The 18,026-nt window shown below is 42.8% G+C and overlaps 1 protein-coding gene across 1 annotated transcript in view; it reads right to left on the bottom strand.

Moving 5' to 3' along the window:
• The window catches only part of slc25a14 (solute carrier family 25 member 14), a 29,537-nt gene extending 11,511 nt beyond the window's left edge, over positions 1-18,026 (bottom strand). Inside the window, exons 1-6 of the mRNA XM_079507771.1 lie at positions 17,833-18,026; positions 12,042-12,239; positions 8,380-8,518; positions 6,853-6,947; positions 5,717-5,802; positions 1,279-1,374 (exon numbers count right to left, since the gene is read on the bottom strand). Coding sequence (XP_079363897.1) covers positions 1,279-1,374; positions 5,717-5,802; positions 6,853-6,947; positions 8,380-8,518; positions 12,042-12,105 — 480 coding nt within the window. The 5' untranslated portion in view covers positions 12,106-12,239; positions 17,833-18,026. The remainder of the gene's footprint in view (positions 1-1,278; positions 1,375-5,716; positions 5,803-6,852; positions 6,948-8,379; positions 8,519-12,041; positions 12,240-17,832) is intronic.

Below are 18,026 nucleotides of genomic sequence, written 5' to 3'. Positions count from 1 at the left end.
TCGAGAGACCCGGAAAATAAATCCCGTTCATTTTCCTCATAGACTTTTCAGAAAGTATTTATTTAAAGACGTTTACGCCGCGGACAAAGACAACTCTTGTCGTGACAAATCATGACAATAAACACAATGTTTTGGGCCAAACAAAGAATTAAAAAACGGCAGGTTACAACACATTTTGTTGTTGTTTTTCTTCTTTGTAATTATTTGTTTGGTCCAAAATATTGTGTTTGTTGTCATGATTTGTCACGACTCGAGTTGGCTTCGTACGACGCTTATAAGGTCTTTAAATAAATACTTTTTGAAATGTCTATGGGAAAAAAAATGTATTGGGAATTATTTCCTGGGCCTGGCGTCGTCATGCAAGGGGGCGGGACTGCGACGCTCTATAGATGTGTCACAGAGACTACATTTTTTTGGGAGCGATTCACAAAAAAGAAAAAAGGGCATATTCAATTATTGCTTATAGCAGCTTTAGAACACCAAAAGGGGTTCTCGACGTCCTGAATGGGTTTAAAGATGAAGTGAAGCTCTCACTAACCCTCCAGAGGCCTCTGGTTTAAAGATGAAGTGAAGCTCTCACTAACCCTCCAGAGGCCTCTGGTTTAAAGATGAAGTGAAGCTCTCACTAACCCTCCAGAGGCCTCTGGTTTAAAGATGAAGTGAAGCTCTCACTAACCCTCCAGAGGCCTCTGGTTTAAAGGTGAAGTGAAGCTCTCACTAACCCTCCAGAGGCCTCTGGTTTAAAGATGAAGTGAAGCTCTCACTAACCCTCCAGAGGCCTCTGGTTTAAAGGTGAAGTGAAGCTCTCACTAACCCTCCAGAGGCCTCTGGTTTAAAGGTGAAGTGAAGCTCTCACTAACCCTCCAGAGGCCTCTGGTTTAAAGGTGAAGTGAAGCTCTCACTAACCCTCCAGAGGCCTCTGGTTTAAAGGTGAAGTGAAGCTCTCACTAACCCTCCAGAGGCCTCTGGTTTAAAGGTGAAGTGAAGCTCTGGTTTAAAGGTGAAGTGAAGCTCTCACTAACCCTCCAGAGGCCTCTGGTTTAAAGATGAAGTGAAGCTCTGGTTTAAAGGTGAAGTGAAGCTCTCACTAACCCTCCAGAGGCCTCTGGTTTAAAGGTGAAGTGAAGCTCTGGTTTAAAGGTGAAGTGAAGCTCTCACTAACCCTCCAGAGGCCTCTGGTTTAAAGGTGAAGTGAAGCTCTCACTAACCCTCCAGAGGCCTCTGGTTTAAAGGTGAAGTGAAGCTCTGGTTTAAAGGTGAAGTGAAGCTCTCACTAACCCTCCAGAGGCCTCTGGTTCCCTCCGTCTGGTAGATGTTCATGAAGTTGGACATCATGCTTCCTTGTAGCAGACTGCCTTGAGCCTGCATCCTGATCTGCACGCACACACACACGCACGCACGCACGCACGCACGCACGCACGCACGCAGAAAAATAGAAGAAAAGACAAGAAAAAAAAAGGTTAGAATTGTACCTGCACAGCAGTTAACCCATTTTGACCTGAGATCAGATTCTAAAAATCTGATCTTCTACGTCCTGACAGTTTTCTGAAAAAGCTATGTTTCTATGTCAGTCGTTCTTCGATTTTTCAAAAATAGCAGACCTACAAGCTCGTAGCGCGCCACTCGGTGGCGCACTACGAGCTTGTAGATCTGCTATTTTTCAATAGCTAAAGCATAATATAATGCTAACACCAAAAGGGGTTCCCGCCCAAAATGGGTTAACAATCTAATGGAGGGTATGCACATGCTTAAAGGACAACTTTAGTTTTTTTTCAACCAAGGTTCATGTTTTAGGTTGTTGTTAGAGAAATTAAAAGATGAGTGTAAAGGAATTTTAGCTGTTTTTGACAGGGGGAGGGGGCATTCGAACATGGGGCTAAATATGTATTTTTTTTACAAAGTTTTATAGCGATTTATTTTTTTATTATTTACTATAGTCCTACTAGACCCCAAGAAATTACATTTTGTCAAAAAAGATCACGGGATATACTGAATGTGTCAAACGCTTACTGACAGCGGTGGCCGAACGGATTGCGGAGCGGTCTTGATACCGGAAGGTCGCCAGTTCGAATCAGCGGTCCGACACGTTAAAATTACCACCGCTGAAGTGCCCTTGAACAAGGCATTGCACCACTACGATGAAATGTTCTATGAGCAGGGCCTGGCTGGAAACAAGTTCTTGAGCTTAGCCCAGATACCCTGGGTAAATATAGTAATCATTTCATTTAATTTCATTTAATTTCATTTAATTTCATTTCATTTCACATATTGAGCCTATGACACACAATGTGGCTTACCCCCCAGTAGGCTACCTTCACATTCAGTAGATCCTGTGATCTTTTGTGGCCAGATGTAATTTCTTGGGGTCTAGTAGGACTATAGTAAATAATAAAATAATAAATCGCCATAGCATTCTGTAAAAAAAGACGTATTTAGCCCCATGTTCGAATGCCCCCGCCCCCCTGTCAAAAACAGCTAAAATCGCGGCAATGATTATTTTATTTTTTTTTAAATTTCTCTAACAACCTAAAACATGAACCTTGGTTGAAAAAAACTAAAGTTGTCCTTTTAAGTGAATGGCACAACATGCAAAGTGAGTTTAACATTGTTTAACGTTATTTAATTTAATCAGAACTTCCGGGTCATCAAACTTCCGGGTTTGATGACGATGTCACGCGCATACCCTCTATTTCCCGGGGTTATTTAACCCCTTTTGGTGTTAGCATTATGTTATGCTTTAGCTATTGAAAAATAGCAGATCTACAAGCTCGTAGCGCGCCAAGGTCTGCTATTTTTGAAAAATCGAAGAACGACTGACATAGAAACATAGCTTTTTCAGAAAACTGTCAGGATGTAGAAGACATTTTTAGAATCTGATCTCAGGTCAAAATGGGTTAATCCATTCAATTATAGCGCCCAATCGATTTATAGCAACGGAGCACTTTTACAGACGGACCGGACGTTATACCGGATGTGGCTGGAGCAGCTAAATGTAGTATTACTAGTATTAGCAGCTAAATGTAGTATTACTAGTATTAGCAGCTAAATGTAGTATTACTAGTATTAGCAGCTAAATGTAGTATTACTAGTATTAGCAGCTAAATGTAGTATTACTAAATGTAGTATTACACAACACATCAGAATATCAGGAAAAGGAAACCAAAAGGTATACATGTTAATTACATATAGCTTACAAATAGAAGCTAAGACAAATTTCAAAACGATCTAAAAACAGTTACATATTGTGGGGGTCTGTGTGCTCACCAAGGTACCAATGTGGTCAATTTTAAGTTTCAGAGTTAACTTTTGGTACCTTGAATTTGGTGAAATGACTTGACCGGATGTGGTATAGACTATAGGGCTCAGAGTCCCATTTCAGAAATGATAAGATGTATTTAGGACAATCTCCAAGCATGGCTTTATACAAGAACAGATGAGATCTCATTTCTACATTTGAGCAAATATGGTGCAGCACTAGTTGGCTGTCCAATTCATGTTAGCTTTGATGTTTAAAGCCACAGTAGTTATGGCTCAAAGGGGCCACATTTTGACACGTTAAAATTACCAACGCTGAAGTGCCCTTGAACAAGGCATTGCACCACTACGATGAAATGTTCTATGAGCAGGGCCTGGCTGGAAACAAGTTCTTGAGCTTAGCCCAGATACCCTGGGTAAATATAGTAATCATTTCATTTAATTTCATTTAATTTCATTTAATTTCACATATTGAGCCTATGACACACAATGTGGCTTACCCCCCAGTAGGCTACCTTCACATTCAGTAGATCCTGTGATCTTTTGTGGCCAGATGTAATTTCTTGGGGTCTAGTAGGACTATAGTAAATAATAAAATAATAAATCGCCATAGCATTCTGTAAAAAAATACGTATTTAGCCCCATGTTCGAATGCCCCCGCCCCCCTGTCAAAAACAGCTAAAATCGCGGCAATGATTTTTATTTATTTTTTTAATTTCTCTAACAACCTAAAACATGAACCTTGGTTGAAAAAAACTAAAGTTGTCCTTTTAAGTGAATGGCACAACATGCAAAGTGAGTTTAACATTGTTTAACGTTATTTAATTTAATCAGATAGGACTTTTCTGTTGAGGCCAGAAAGTAGTTATTTTTGCCACTCAGTAGGCGTTCCCGCATAACTTCCGGGTTTGATGACGATGTCACGCGCATACCCTCTATTTCCAGGGGTTATTTAACCCCTTTTGGTGTTAGCATTATGTTATGCTTTAGCTATTGAAAAATAGCAGATCTACAAGCTCGTAGCGCGCCAAGGTCTGCTATTTTTGAAAAATCGAAGAACGACTGACATAGAAACATAGCTTTTTCAGAAAACTGTCAGGATGTAGAAGACATTTTTAGAATCTGATCTCAGGTCAAAATGGGTTAATCCATTCAATTATAGCGCCCAATCGATTTATAGCAACGGAGCACTTTTACAGACGGACCGGACGTTATACCGGATGTGGCTGGAGCAGCTAAATGTAGTATTACTAGTATTAGCAGCTAAATGTAGTATTACTAGTATTAGCAGCTAAATGTAGTATTACTAGTATTAGCAGCTAAATGTAGTATTACTAGTATTAGCAGCTAAATGTAGTATTACTAGTATTAGCAGCTAAATGTAGTATTACTAGTATTAGCAGCTACATGTAGTATTACTAAATGTAGTATTACACAACACATCAGAATATCAGGAAAAGGAAACCAAAAGGTATACATGTTAATTACATATAGGTTACAAATAGAAGCTAAGACAACTTTCAAAACGATCTAAAAACAGTTACATATTGTGGGGGTCTGTGTGCTCACCAAGGTACCAATGTGGTCAATTTTAAGTTTCAGAGTTAACTTTTGGTACCTTGAATTTGGTGAAATGACTTGACCGGATGTGGTATAGACTATAGGGCTCAGAGTCCCATTTCAGAAATGATAAGATGTATTTAGGACAATCTCCAAGCATGGCTTTATACAAGAACAGATGAGATCTCATTTCTACATTTGAGCAAATATGGTGCAGCACTAGTTGGCTGTCCAATAGAGCGTCGCAGTCCCGCCCCCTACCATGGCCCAGGAAATGAATCACAAAGCATTTTTCCCATAGACATTTCAAAAAGTATTTATTTAAAGACGGTTACGCCGCGGACAAAGCCAACTCGAGTCGTGACAACTCATGACAACACAAACAATTTTTTGGGCCGAACAAATAATTAGAAAGAAGAAAAAAACACTTTATTGTGTTGTTTTTCTTCTTTGTAATTATTTGTTTGGTCCAAAATATTGTTTGTGACTCGAGTTGGCTTTGTCCGCGGCGTAACCGTCTTTAAATAAATACTTTTTGAAATGTCTATGAGGAAAATGAACAGAGAATCATTTCCTGGGCCATGGTAGGGGGCGGGACTGCGACGCTCTATTCATGTTAGTTACTCTGATGTATTTTCTACAAGAGATACTTTTAAGAGAGGTTTAAGTCGAGTGCTTTGATGTTTAAAGCCACAGTAGTTATGGCTCAAAGGGGCCACATTTTGAACGTAATAATGTTCAGCAACTACAGACTGTAGACAATACATATTTTCATGGAAAAAATGAGAATCGTGTGAGAATTGTGATCTCAATTCTTGTGAAGGAAAAAAAATCGAGACAAGTCGTGCAGAGCAAAAATCATGCAGCGTGTGTGTGCGCGCGTGTGTGTGTGTGTGTGTACCTTCAGGACATCCGTAGGGTTGGCCAGAGAAGACGACAGAACTCCAGAAATGACCCCACAGAACACATTCAGCACCATGGTCTCATCTGCAACACACACACACACACACACACACACACACACACACACACACACACACACACACACACACACACACACACACACACACACACACACACACACACACACACACACACACACACACACACACACACACACACACACACACACACACACACACAAATTATTTTATTTGGATCTGCACAAGAGGCACAATACAATAGACCCAAACACTGATCAGAATTATGTTACATCATATGGTCCAACCAGATATAACTGCTGCACATGCTTAACACACAGAGGGAAAAAAAGATAGCACATTGATGACATACTATTACTTGACACTACTAGACAGGATGTTTTTATTTTTTTTAAGCCACCTAGGGATAAATGAAACAGCGCCTTCTCCAGATAGACAGACTGCCCATAATAGCTGAGACAGCTTTTTTGCATTTGTCTTTTGCAATCCACCCAATTGCAGACCCCTGAGCACAAGTTTATGGACATGGCCCAGACTTCCAAATACAAGGACAATAAGTTGACAGTTATATCCCAAGGCCATAATACGTTCCACCAGAAGCTGATATTTCATATGTTTGGATGTAAAACAAGTATATACAAATCAAATGGGCAGCCAATTTCAAATATAGTGATTGATGAACAAGTTTGGATGTAAAACAAGTATATACAAATAAAATGGGCAGCCAATTTCAAATATAGTGATTGATGAACACAATATCTGGGGTATTTGGAATATCTTGTAGTGAATTGACATGTGTGTCATTGTGATCAAACCAGTCTATTTTTACAGTGCTGTGTTTATACATTCTTGTTGTCCTGTCCTGTACTCCTCTGATCTTGTCTGAGACCAGGTCCACCAGACGGTCATGTCTGGCAATGTACAGTCCTTTATAGTGGCTGCAGCCATTTATGATATATTCTACCGGTTGGTAAAGCGGCTTTAAAGGCCGACTTCATCACCGCAATGAGGCACATTGCGAGCAGCAATCTGGTTACATCCATAATAATAATAACCTTTCTTCCCTACACACACACACACACACACACACACGTACCTTCCGGTCTGTCAACGAACATCCTCTTCAGAGTGTTGTAGGTTCCTATCTTGATGGTTCCATAGGAGGCTTGTCTGAGCAGAGCAGGAGAGATCCTGGACACACACACACACACACACACACACACACACACACACACACACACACACACACACACACACACACACACACACACACACACACACACACACACACACACACACACACACACACACACACACACACACACACACACACGCACACGCACACGCACACACACACACACACAATAGGGACTTTAAGCAACGACGGCTACGGCAGTCGGCTCTGGCAACCGGAAATGGATCAGTGCTCGATACATAAACCTGCTCTCCGTTGCAGCCCTTTCTACTACGGAAGAACCTACACTTACACATAGTGTCTACAACGCCATGTCATAACCATGTTTATTGAAATTATAGCCGTCATACATTTACACCGATTGCTCCATCACCTCTCTTATGCTGTGTAATGTGTTGGCATGCTCTGAATGAAGAAATAACACTAATGTCACATTAACCAAGTTTATTAAAACGGTTTTAGAATAACACAGAATTGCTCCAGCACCTTCCTCTTTCCACTGCTGATCATGTCCAGTGCATGTAAGAATTAAGCAATATCGGCAAGTTCGCTGACGCGTGACGCGGTGTTTAAAAAAAGGTGTTTATGTTTGACACACGCTGCATAGACGCGTCACCATGGGAACCAATGTTTGCTTAACGATTTTTACGTACTTCCGCCTAGCGGAGCCGTCCTGAAAACAGTCGTTGCTTAAAGTCCCTAATGTCAATCCCCAACAACTGCGGGTCCATTGGGTTCCATCTGTACTCTCTCAGAGGTGCTGACCCCTTAAGGGTCCATTTGTTACACTCTGAGTTACAGACCTGTAAGGTCTGGACCTCGGTTTGAGAACTACTGGTCTATTACAGTTAGACACCCCCTGAAACCCAAATAAAGGCGTTTTTTGAAGATCCAGATCTGTGGCTCTAGCCTGGGTCTTCTGATACTAGTAAAGATCGCTATGATGTTGACAATTTTTTTATTTTCTTTCTAAATGTCCTATACTGGGTTTTGCGATGTTATATTAGCCAGAATCTTCATGGTTTGAAATTGTTTATTTGCTAAGGAGACATTGAAAGCTGTTTCACCGTGCAATTCAATGAGGATACTCATTTTAGATGATCACTTTTCAGATCAATGTACGGCAGCAGCTATTGGATAAATCTGACCATTATAAAATAATTGCACCCACTACAGCTGCATGTTGTATGTCACAATGTTGTGATGAAGTTGAATTGATGTGATTTTTTCATTAACATGATTGACACTGTAAATGCTAAACCCATTTTGGGCGGGAACCCCTTTTGGTGTTAGGATTATGTTATGCTTTAGCTATTGAAAAATAGCAGATCTACAAGCTCATAGCGCGCCACCGAGTACAGAGCTTTGACTCCTCCTTCTAGGACTCACCCAGAGTACAGAGCTTTGACTCCTCCCTCTAGGACTCACCCAGAGTACAGAGCTTTGACTCCTTCCTCCTTCCCGATGCGGAACAGAGCGTGGAACATCCCTCTGTACCTGACCTCTGTGTACTGAGCCTGACCTTGAACCTGGAGACGGGTTTTAGTCAGGTCGATGGGGAACGTACCTGGACGCACGCACACGCACAAACACGCACACACACACACACACACGCACACACAAAAAACATTAAAAAAAAACATACAGACGTATTGTAATTAACAAAATAACCCAATAAGTCATGTGAGAGAAGGGAGAAGAGTCTGGGACGTGTGGAGCGTAGTCCAGGGTGTTTTAAAGAAGGGAGAAGAGGCCCAGGCGGTGGCGTAACCGTCTGGGCACCCGACTGGTAATCCAGTCGCAGTGTGCCGCGGGTTCGACTCCCGAGCCCGACACAGCCTTTACTGCATGTCTTCCCCCATCTCTCTCCCGTTTCCTGTCAGCCTACTGTCTGTCCCTTCAAAAACCAATAAAAGGCGTAAGCCGCAAAAAATATCTTAAAAAAAACAAAAAGAAGGGAGAAGAGTCTGGGACGTGTGGAGCGTTGTCCAGAGTGTTTTAGAGAAGGGAGAAGAGTCTAGGATGTGTGGAGCGTTGTCCAGGGTGTTTTATAGAAGGGAGAAGAGTCTAGGATGTGTGGAGCGTTGTCCAGGGTGTTTTATAGAAGGGAGACGAGTCTGGGATGTGTGGAGCGTTGTCCAGGGTGTTTTAGAGAAGGGAGAAGAGTCTGGGACGTGTGGAGCGCTGTCCAGGGTGTTTTAGAGAAGGGAGAAGAGTCTAGGATGTGTGGAGCGTTGTCCAGGGTGTTTTAGAGAAGGGAGAAGAGTCTAGGATGTGTGGAGCGTTGTCCAGGGTGTTTTAGAGAAGGGAGAAGAGTCTAGGATGTGTGGAGCGTTGTCCAGGGTGTTTTAGAGAAGGGAGAAGAGTCTAGGATGTGTGGAGCGTTGTCCAGGGTGTTTTAGAGAAGGGAGAAGAGTCTAGGATGTGTGGAGCGTTGTCCAGGGTGTTTTAGAGAAGGGAGAAGAGTCTGGGATGTGTGGAGCGTTGTCCAGGGTGTTTTAGAGAAGGGAGAAGAGTCTGGGATGTGTGGAGCGTTGTCCAGGGTGTTTTAGAGAAGGGAGAAGAGTCTGGGATGTGAGGAACGTTGTCCAGGGTGTTTTAGGGAAGGGAGAAGAGTCTGGGACGTGTGGAGCATTGTCCAGGGTATTTTAGGGAAGGGAGGAGAGTCTGGGACGCGTGGAGCGTTGTCCAGGGTGTTTTAGAGAAGGGAGAAGAGTCTGGGATGTGTGGAGTGTTGTCCAGGGTGTTTTAGAGAAGGGAGAAGGGTCTGGGATGTGAGGAACGTTGTCCAGGGTGTTTTAGGGAAGGGAGAAGAGTCTGGGATGTGTGGAGCATTGTCCAGGGTATTTTAGGGAAGGGAGGAGAGTCTGGGACGCGTGGAGCGTTGTCCAGGGTGTTTTAGAGAAGGGAGGAGAGTCTGGTATGTGTGGAGCGTTGTCCAGGGTGTTTTAGAGAAGGGAGAAGAGTCTATACGTGTGGAGCGTTGTCCAGGGTGTTCCCTCCAAGACGGGTCCAGATAGATGGCTTCCCACCTTAGCGAAAATGGGTCCATTTGGTTGTGAGCTTGTAGATCGGCTATTTCTGGCACACAGCTAAGGGCACGACACACTGTAGGACTTTTAAAGTCGTCGGGGGGGGCATCAGATCGTTTTCACACTACACAAGTCTCTTCTTGAAATCGTCTGTCATAAATAACAGAGGAAGGATAAAAGGATCACACACTGCAAGATGTTTCACCGGACTCGTCGCCGATCGTGCAGGTCCCAACGCAAATCTTGAGGCCGCAACAGGTGGTATTGAAATATTTGTTGTCGGGAACAGCCAGGTCAAAGAAAAGCCTGCCAGATATATAGAAACGCTCGGGGAGGATTCGCGGAGTGCTAGAATTGCGGGGTGTTTTGTCGGCGGGGGCCGAAACATGTCGGCGACAGCATAATCGGGGGAAATATCTTGCCGTGTGTGTAGCAGTATAGCCTTAAGTATAAATTGTGCTTTAGGGACTAAATGGAATGACTGAAGTTTAATCTGTGTGTGAGAGAGAGAGAGGGAGAGGGAGAGAGAGAGAGAGAGAGGGAGGGGGAGGGGGAGAGGGAGAGGGAGAGGGAGAGAGGGAGGGGGAGAGGGAGGGAGAGTAATAGGAGACTGGGAGAAAGACATGCTGTACCGCTTACACTGCGCACGCACGCACGCACGCACGCGCAGACAGACAGACAGACAGACAGACAGACATTCGAATCTAAATGACAGGCAAATTCTCTGCGTTTGGTTTACAAGATACGCTGATCTACAAGACGTCGAGGCGGTGCATCCCGACACGTTGTATAGGCTTGTAGATCCGCTATTTTGATGAGCGGGCAGTCAGCGTTTTTTGTCTTGCCGTTGGATGTGTCCGGTTGCCTTTTATGGTCTTAAACAATGGCGTGGAACAATGCAAACGGGCTACACGGGAGAGCGCGTGAGACTCGCAAACTAAAATGAGACACACCTGCGATCCGCACGCGCACACATCGATCCGCACGCGCACACATCGATCCGCACGCGCACACATCGATCCGCACGCGCACACATCGATCCGCACGCGCACACATCGATCCGCACGCGCACACATCGATCCGCACGCGCACACATCGATCCGCACGCGCACACATCGATCCGCACGCGCGCACATCGATCCGCACGCGCACACATCGAGGCTCTCCATCCGCAATCCTCTCATGAATGGCACGCATAATTGAACGTATGCAATATACACGAAATATACGATCAGGTTAAAATACACAAGATTTACGACCAGTTTAGTGAATGAGCCCCTATAAACTACATCACAATTAGCTGTCAAAATGAACGTGTGTGTGTGTGAGAGAGAGAGAGAGAGAGCAGTGTGTGCGGTACAGAATGTCTATCTCAGTCTCATATGTCTGTCTCACTCACTCACTCACTCACTCACACACACACACACACACACACACACACACACACACACACACACACACACACACACACACACACACACACACACACACACACACACACACACACACACACACACACACACACACACACACACACACACACACACACACACACACACACACACACACACACACAACTTCAGATTGCATCCAGAGTCTTGTCTTGTCTCTAAAACACAATTTATACTATACCTTTCTCAAGACAGATTCTGATCATTCTACATATTATGTAGTGTTGCTGTTGTTGTTAGTGGGAATAAACACAGAAGCACTCTCTCCCAACACACACACGGTGCCCCCAGAGCAGGGGTGGGCAACTGGTGGCCCGGGGGCCACATGCGGCCCCCCACCTTCACTTAATGTGGCCCTCAGGTTAATGTCAGAATACTGATATAACATTGGTTTCACCTGTTTACAATTCCACAACATGCAAACATGTACCCGCTTTAATTACTTCTAATATTAGAACTACTAAACTAAATTAGTAGCTCATTGCAAGTATAATTAAAGGCATTTGAAATTACATTACATACACAACGCGTTTTGAGCTTGTAGAGGAAAGAAGAATAAGAATACGTTTTTTTTTACACAGGTTCCCAGATTGTAAAAAAAACGTACCGAACTCAGCCACTATGGAGGCCATCCCTCCATAGATGAAGGGCTTCCAGTTGAGGCCGCTCATCTCTGTCGCCGCCCCGCTGGCAGCGGCGGCAGCTGCAGCCGCGGCGGCCGCGGCGGCACCCTGCACCTGGTGGAGGCCGACGAGGAGCAGCAGCAGCAGCACGCAGCACAGCAGCTGCACGCCACGCAGCACGCCTGGAAAGATACAGATACAGTAGAACGTCATTCATACAGAGGTTGGGGTCATATACAAGACCCTACATCAGGGGTGGGCAACTTTGACGATGGCGAGGGCCACTATATTTCCACATTCACTCCAGAGGGCCACATGTAGTGCATATTACTGTCGTAGCAAAAATAGCCGATCTACAAGCTCAAAACGCGTCGCAATGCGACGCGTTTTGAGCTTGTAGATCGGCTATTTTTGCTATATTTGAATTGAAAACCTGAATATCTTTTTGCTATTTTTTTATTGGAATCCTGAAAAGTAACCTTTTTTATGAAAAGACAATAACATTTTAATACTATTAAGTACTAGTCATACTAGTCATGAAGTAATTAAAGCGGGTTTGGAATTGTAACAGCTGAAATAAATACTATATCAGTATTCTGATATTAACATGCGGGCCGCATTAAGTGAAGGTGGGGGCCGCATGTGGCCCCCGGGCCGCCAGTTGCCCACCCCTGCCCTACATGGTCTGTGCCCGCCCCCCCCCCCCCCTAAGTGAATTCATCAAACGAAAGCCCGATAGGGGAATCAGTACCAGAGCAACAACTCGAGGAGACTGCCGCACCGGCAAACAACATTCTGTAAAATGGAATGAACTTCCTCTGCATATAAGGGAATGTGCTACATTTTCCTCCTTTAAATACAATCTGAAAAAATGGTTGCTTGAAAGTCAAAGCTGCAACCATTCATGATTATTTTAGGTGTATCTCTTTTTTATGCTGTGTTAGAGAGCTTATTAGAGTAAACCTACCCTAATAATAGTTTAATCTTTTCTTATTTTGTATTCTTACTAGTCTTATTATGTTTGAAATGTACTAGGTATCTGTATGATAGGTCCTGTATGTCAGTCCTGTTTCTATTGTTTGATGTTTGATGTCTGGGGACTGCAGATGGAAATTAGCATGTTTTGCTAAATCTGGTATATTTACACTGCATTTTTAATGTAATGTTCATTAATATACACTGTCCCGACTAAATAAACGAATAAAGTAAAAGTAAAAGCTCTGTCTGCACCCCGCACAGCACACCTGAAAAGATACAGTACAGTACAACGTCATTTATACAGAGCTCTGCAGCACGCGCAGCACGCCTGGAAAGATACAGCACTAACGTTATACATACAGAGCTCTGCACCCCGCGCAGTATGCCTGGAACACAGTAGACCAGGGGTGCCCACACTTTTTGACTTGAGAGCTACTTTCAAAATGACCAGCTCGGCAAGATCTACTCACATTTTAGTCACCCGGAATGTTTTAGTGTTAGTCTAGTTTTAGTTGACTAAATGTCATGAGATTTTAGTCGACTAAATCTACAGTTGATTTAGTCGACTAAAATGTGTTTTGGCGGGCCTTGATGCCGTCGTAATGACTGATTTTACACTTGCTGAAAATAGCCGATCTACAAGCTCACAACGCGTCGCAGAGCTTGTAGATCTGCTATTTTTTAGCATGCAACCAAGTGTAAAAGGACTTTACTGGTATATGGGATCTCTTGTCCACTAGTCCCTTCCTAACATTTAGTTTTTATCTGTTGACGAAATTGTCATTACATTTAGTCTTAGTCATCATAGCTTAGTTTCCATGTAGTTTCCATGTAGTTTCCATGTAGTTTTCGTCAGTGGAAAAGGGTAGTCGACAAACATTTTTCGTCTTGGTTTTAGTCGACGAAAACAACAATGTCTTTTAGATGGGTCCCAGGGACATTTTGATGAGTCCCAATTCAGCGACATTAGGAGTCATATTTTTGCCATTTTTTTTTTTTTTTACAAATTGCAGCATTTAACTCCCATTTAATTTTATATGGTTATAATTCAATTCAATTCAGTGTCAAATCAAAACAAGTTGTCTCAAGACACTTTACACATAGAGCAATGATGTGGTTATATTCACGTAGAGCAATGATGTGGTTATATTCACGTAGAGCAATGATGTGGTTATATTCACGTAGAGCAATGATGTGGTTATATTCACGTAGAGCAATGATGTGGTTATATTCACATAGAGCAATGATGTGGTTATATTCACGTAGAGCAATGATGTGGTTATATTCACGTAGAGCAATGATGTGGTTATATTCACATAGAGCAATGATGTGGTTATATTCACGTAGAGCAATGATGTGGTTATATTCACGTAGAGCAATGATGTGGTTATATTCACGTAGAGCAATGATGTGGTTATATTCACGTAGAGCAATGATGTGGTTATATTCACGTAGAGCAATGATGTGGTTATATTCACGTAGAGCAATGATGTGGTTATATTCACATAGAGCACTGATGTGGTTATATTCACGTAGAAAACAGAAGAAGAAATGATTATTATAACTAAAGCTATAGCAAAATAAACTAGAATAAAATACAGTACAGTAGTGCATCACGTGGATGCAGAGGTCGTTGTTTTATTGCGTCCCTTAACTATAAACTGTGTTTTGGGATGCAAAATGCACCCTACTTTAATCTCTGGGAGCACGCCTGGAAGATGCACAGTGCAGGTACGTCATGGCTGATAAAAAACTCAGCTTCCCATCATGCAGCTGTGCAGTGTGAAGATACACAGTGCAGGTACGTCATGGCTGATAGAAAACTCAGCTTCCCATCATGCAGCTGTGCAGTGTGAAGAAGATACACAGTGCAGGTACGTCATGGCTGATAGAAAACTCAGCTTCCCATCATGCAGCTGTGCAGTGTGAAGCCCAACAGCGCCACATGGCTTTTGGGCATTTATTTATTATGTATTCTCTCTATTATTAAGGTTATTGTAGAGGTCAATTTGTATTGGGGGCGGGGCGGGGGTCGCGAGACATGGCCAAAGCATTTCCGGGGGTCCCCAGCCAAAAACGTTGAGAACCCCTGAACTATAGCATCATAGAATGCAGAGACAGTGTAGTGTCTCAGTAAACTATAGGATCATAGAATGCAGAGAGACAGTGTAGTGTCTCAGTAAACTATAGCATCATAGAATGCAGAGACAGTGTAGTGTCTCAGTAAACTATAGGATCATAGAATGCAGAGAGACAGTGTAGTGTCTCAGTAAACTATAGGATCATAGAATGCAGAGAGACAGTGTAGTGTCTCAGTAAACTATAGGATCATAGAATGCAGAGAGACAGTGTAGTGTCTCAGTAAACTATAGGATCATAGAATGCAGAGAGACAGTGTAGTGTCTCAGTAAACTATAGGATCATAGAATGCAGAGACAGTGTAGTGTCTCAGTAAACTATAGGATCATAGAATGCAGAGAGACAGTGTAGTGTCTCAGTAAACTATAGGATCATAGAATGCAGAGACAGTGTAGTGTCTCAGTAAACTATAGGATCATAGAATGCAGAGAGACAGTGTAGCGTCTCAGTAAACTATAGGATCATAGAATGCAGAGAGACAGTGTAGCGTCTCAGTAAACTAGGGTCACAGGTTATTGCTTAATGTAAATCGCTCTGGATTAAGAGCGTCTGCTAAATGCCTAAATTGTAAACCAATAACCTATAGCATCTGTCTATAAACAATATGCTATCAAAACAATAATCTGTACATTGAAACTATTATGATACCACCAGGTAAACAATGAAGCACTATTTTATTTTCCACAGCAAACCGTAAATCGCGACAGAACAATCGATATTGAGGAAATAAGCCACGATTAGCAGGCGGGCCCTACCTGAGAGGCGCACATGATGAGAAGAACCCAGCATCTTGCATCAACTAACAGTTTTTTTTTTGTATCCTGAATGTTGCTTCTATGAGCCCCCCCCCACCACCACCACCTACCCTACCCACCCCAGTCTCCTCTAGAGAGGCCTGGCGGTCTTCTGCAAGATCGTACAAGAGGAAATCTGTTCTGAATTTGATTTGCCGGACGGGGTCAAATACGATGTGAAATTGAAGTATAGATTTAAGGTTTAAATCAAAGATGAAAGACTCAAGCTCCGGGGTTGATTGCGTATGGTTGGTTGGATGGATGTATCTGGATGGACACTATGCTGCTCTCAGCCTCAGCAGCACTGCAGAGAGATGCTCTCAGCCCACCTCCTCCTATAAACACAACGCCCGCATAGGGTAGTTGTTGTTGCCACGTGTTACCACACAAAAGGCCTCTTTTTTTCTCCTTCTCAGTTTTCACACACAACCAACCTTTTGTGATGTAAATCAGTGTCTTTTCACTACCACTGCTCATGTGCAAAGGTATGTGTAGGCTGTCTGATTCTGCCAACGGCATTATTGTAATTCTGTCTAACCCTTTATTGAGTTCCCTGCCTAGTTCCGCTGCGGTGGCCGAACGGTTTGCGGAGCGGTCTTGTTATCGGAAGGTCGCCAGTTCGAATCCCCGGACCGGCACGTTAAAATTGCCACCGCTGAAGTGCCCTTGAGCAAGGCATTGAACCCCTACCATGAAATGTTCTATGAGCAGGGTCTGGCTGTAAACAAGCATCTCGAGCTTAGTCCATTCACCCTGGGTAAACAAAGAACTTTGCTTTGCTTTGCTTTAGGGTTTGTTTCTAAACTGTGGAACCTAAGCCTGCATATTATGAATTTATGAGGACAAAATGTTCATATATTTTCAAACATTTTCAAAACTAGCCAATATAGCAGGTTTACAAGCTCAAAGCACGTCAGGATGTGACACGCTTTGAACTTGTAGATCTGCAATTTTCACTGTTCAGGATTATTTTCGTTTTATACCGGTAAGTAATTTGTCACAACTGCTCCGCTCCGTCCACATTTCTGTCATTGGAGCGACAATTTATCAGCAAATTCAATTTCATAATTCTGCCTACAGCCAAAAGCCATGATTAAACATGCTGAAATCACGTACAAAATACAGATCAATTTAACCAGAACTAACCCAATTTCCCCTTTATATTATTCAAACATGAAATGATTTAAAAAAAAATATATAGGCCTATTATTATTAATGATAATATGCCTTACAAACAAATCAAGGGGAAAGAAAATACCCGTTGTTAAAAGGCGACGCCACATCCGTGGCTTCTAACAGCCTATTGGCTGTTATCTCATGGAGGGCGGGGGGAAGCAAAGCATGATTGACAGCTACAGTAACATTGTGATAAAACATGAATATGTACATAAAATGTTATTAGTAAGTCATTAGCCAGAAAAAGACGAAAACGTTCAATTTGACAGTTTTTAATTCCTTTTTGTTATTATATTTGTAAAGTATGAAGCATTGTATGAACCTAAATACTATCTAATCTATTTTATCCATTACTGTTGTGTACAATTATACGTTTATAAATCATTGTTGTTGTTTGTTTTTGCCTATAGTAGCATGCATCAAACATGAAAGCATGAAACAGGTGCATAATCATAAAAATAATAATAAGTAAAAAAAGAAGAGAACGGATTTGGCTAAATGTCCATGGCTATCATTTTAGTCTCGCGAGACTACTATCCAGGAAAGGGGGGAGTAACGTCACCGTCGCATCCTTGTACCCATCATCCTGTAGTGCGCACATTAAAATCAACCGGTTTTACAAAATAAACACTTTCCTCATTTACACTTTAAAACGCCTCTGACGTCACCAGAGACGCCCCCCGCCTACCTGCTGTGGTGCGTGGAGGACTCGGCGGGAGGACGGAGGTCTGGAAGGTCTGGAAGGTCTTTGGTTTCTCACAGAAACACAGAAATTATGTTAGAAATTAGAAAGCCGGAGATAAAAGTCAAACTGTTGCTTCCATCATCCGCAAAAAACACTAGAGGAGACCGGAAGTCTCCGCCCATTTCTCTTCTTCTGTT

Source organism: Electrona antarctica (assembly GCF_951216825.1).
Source record: "Electrona antarctica genome assembly, chromosome: 8".
NCBI classification, from domain to species: Eukaryota; Metazoa; Chordata; class Actinopteri; order Myctophiformes; family Myctophidae; genus Electrona; species Electrona antarctica.
This window is presented reverse-complemented; position numbering and strand designations above follow the sequence as displayed.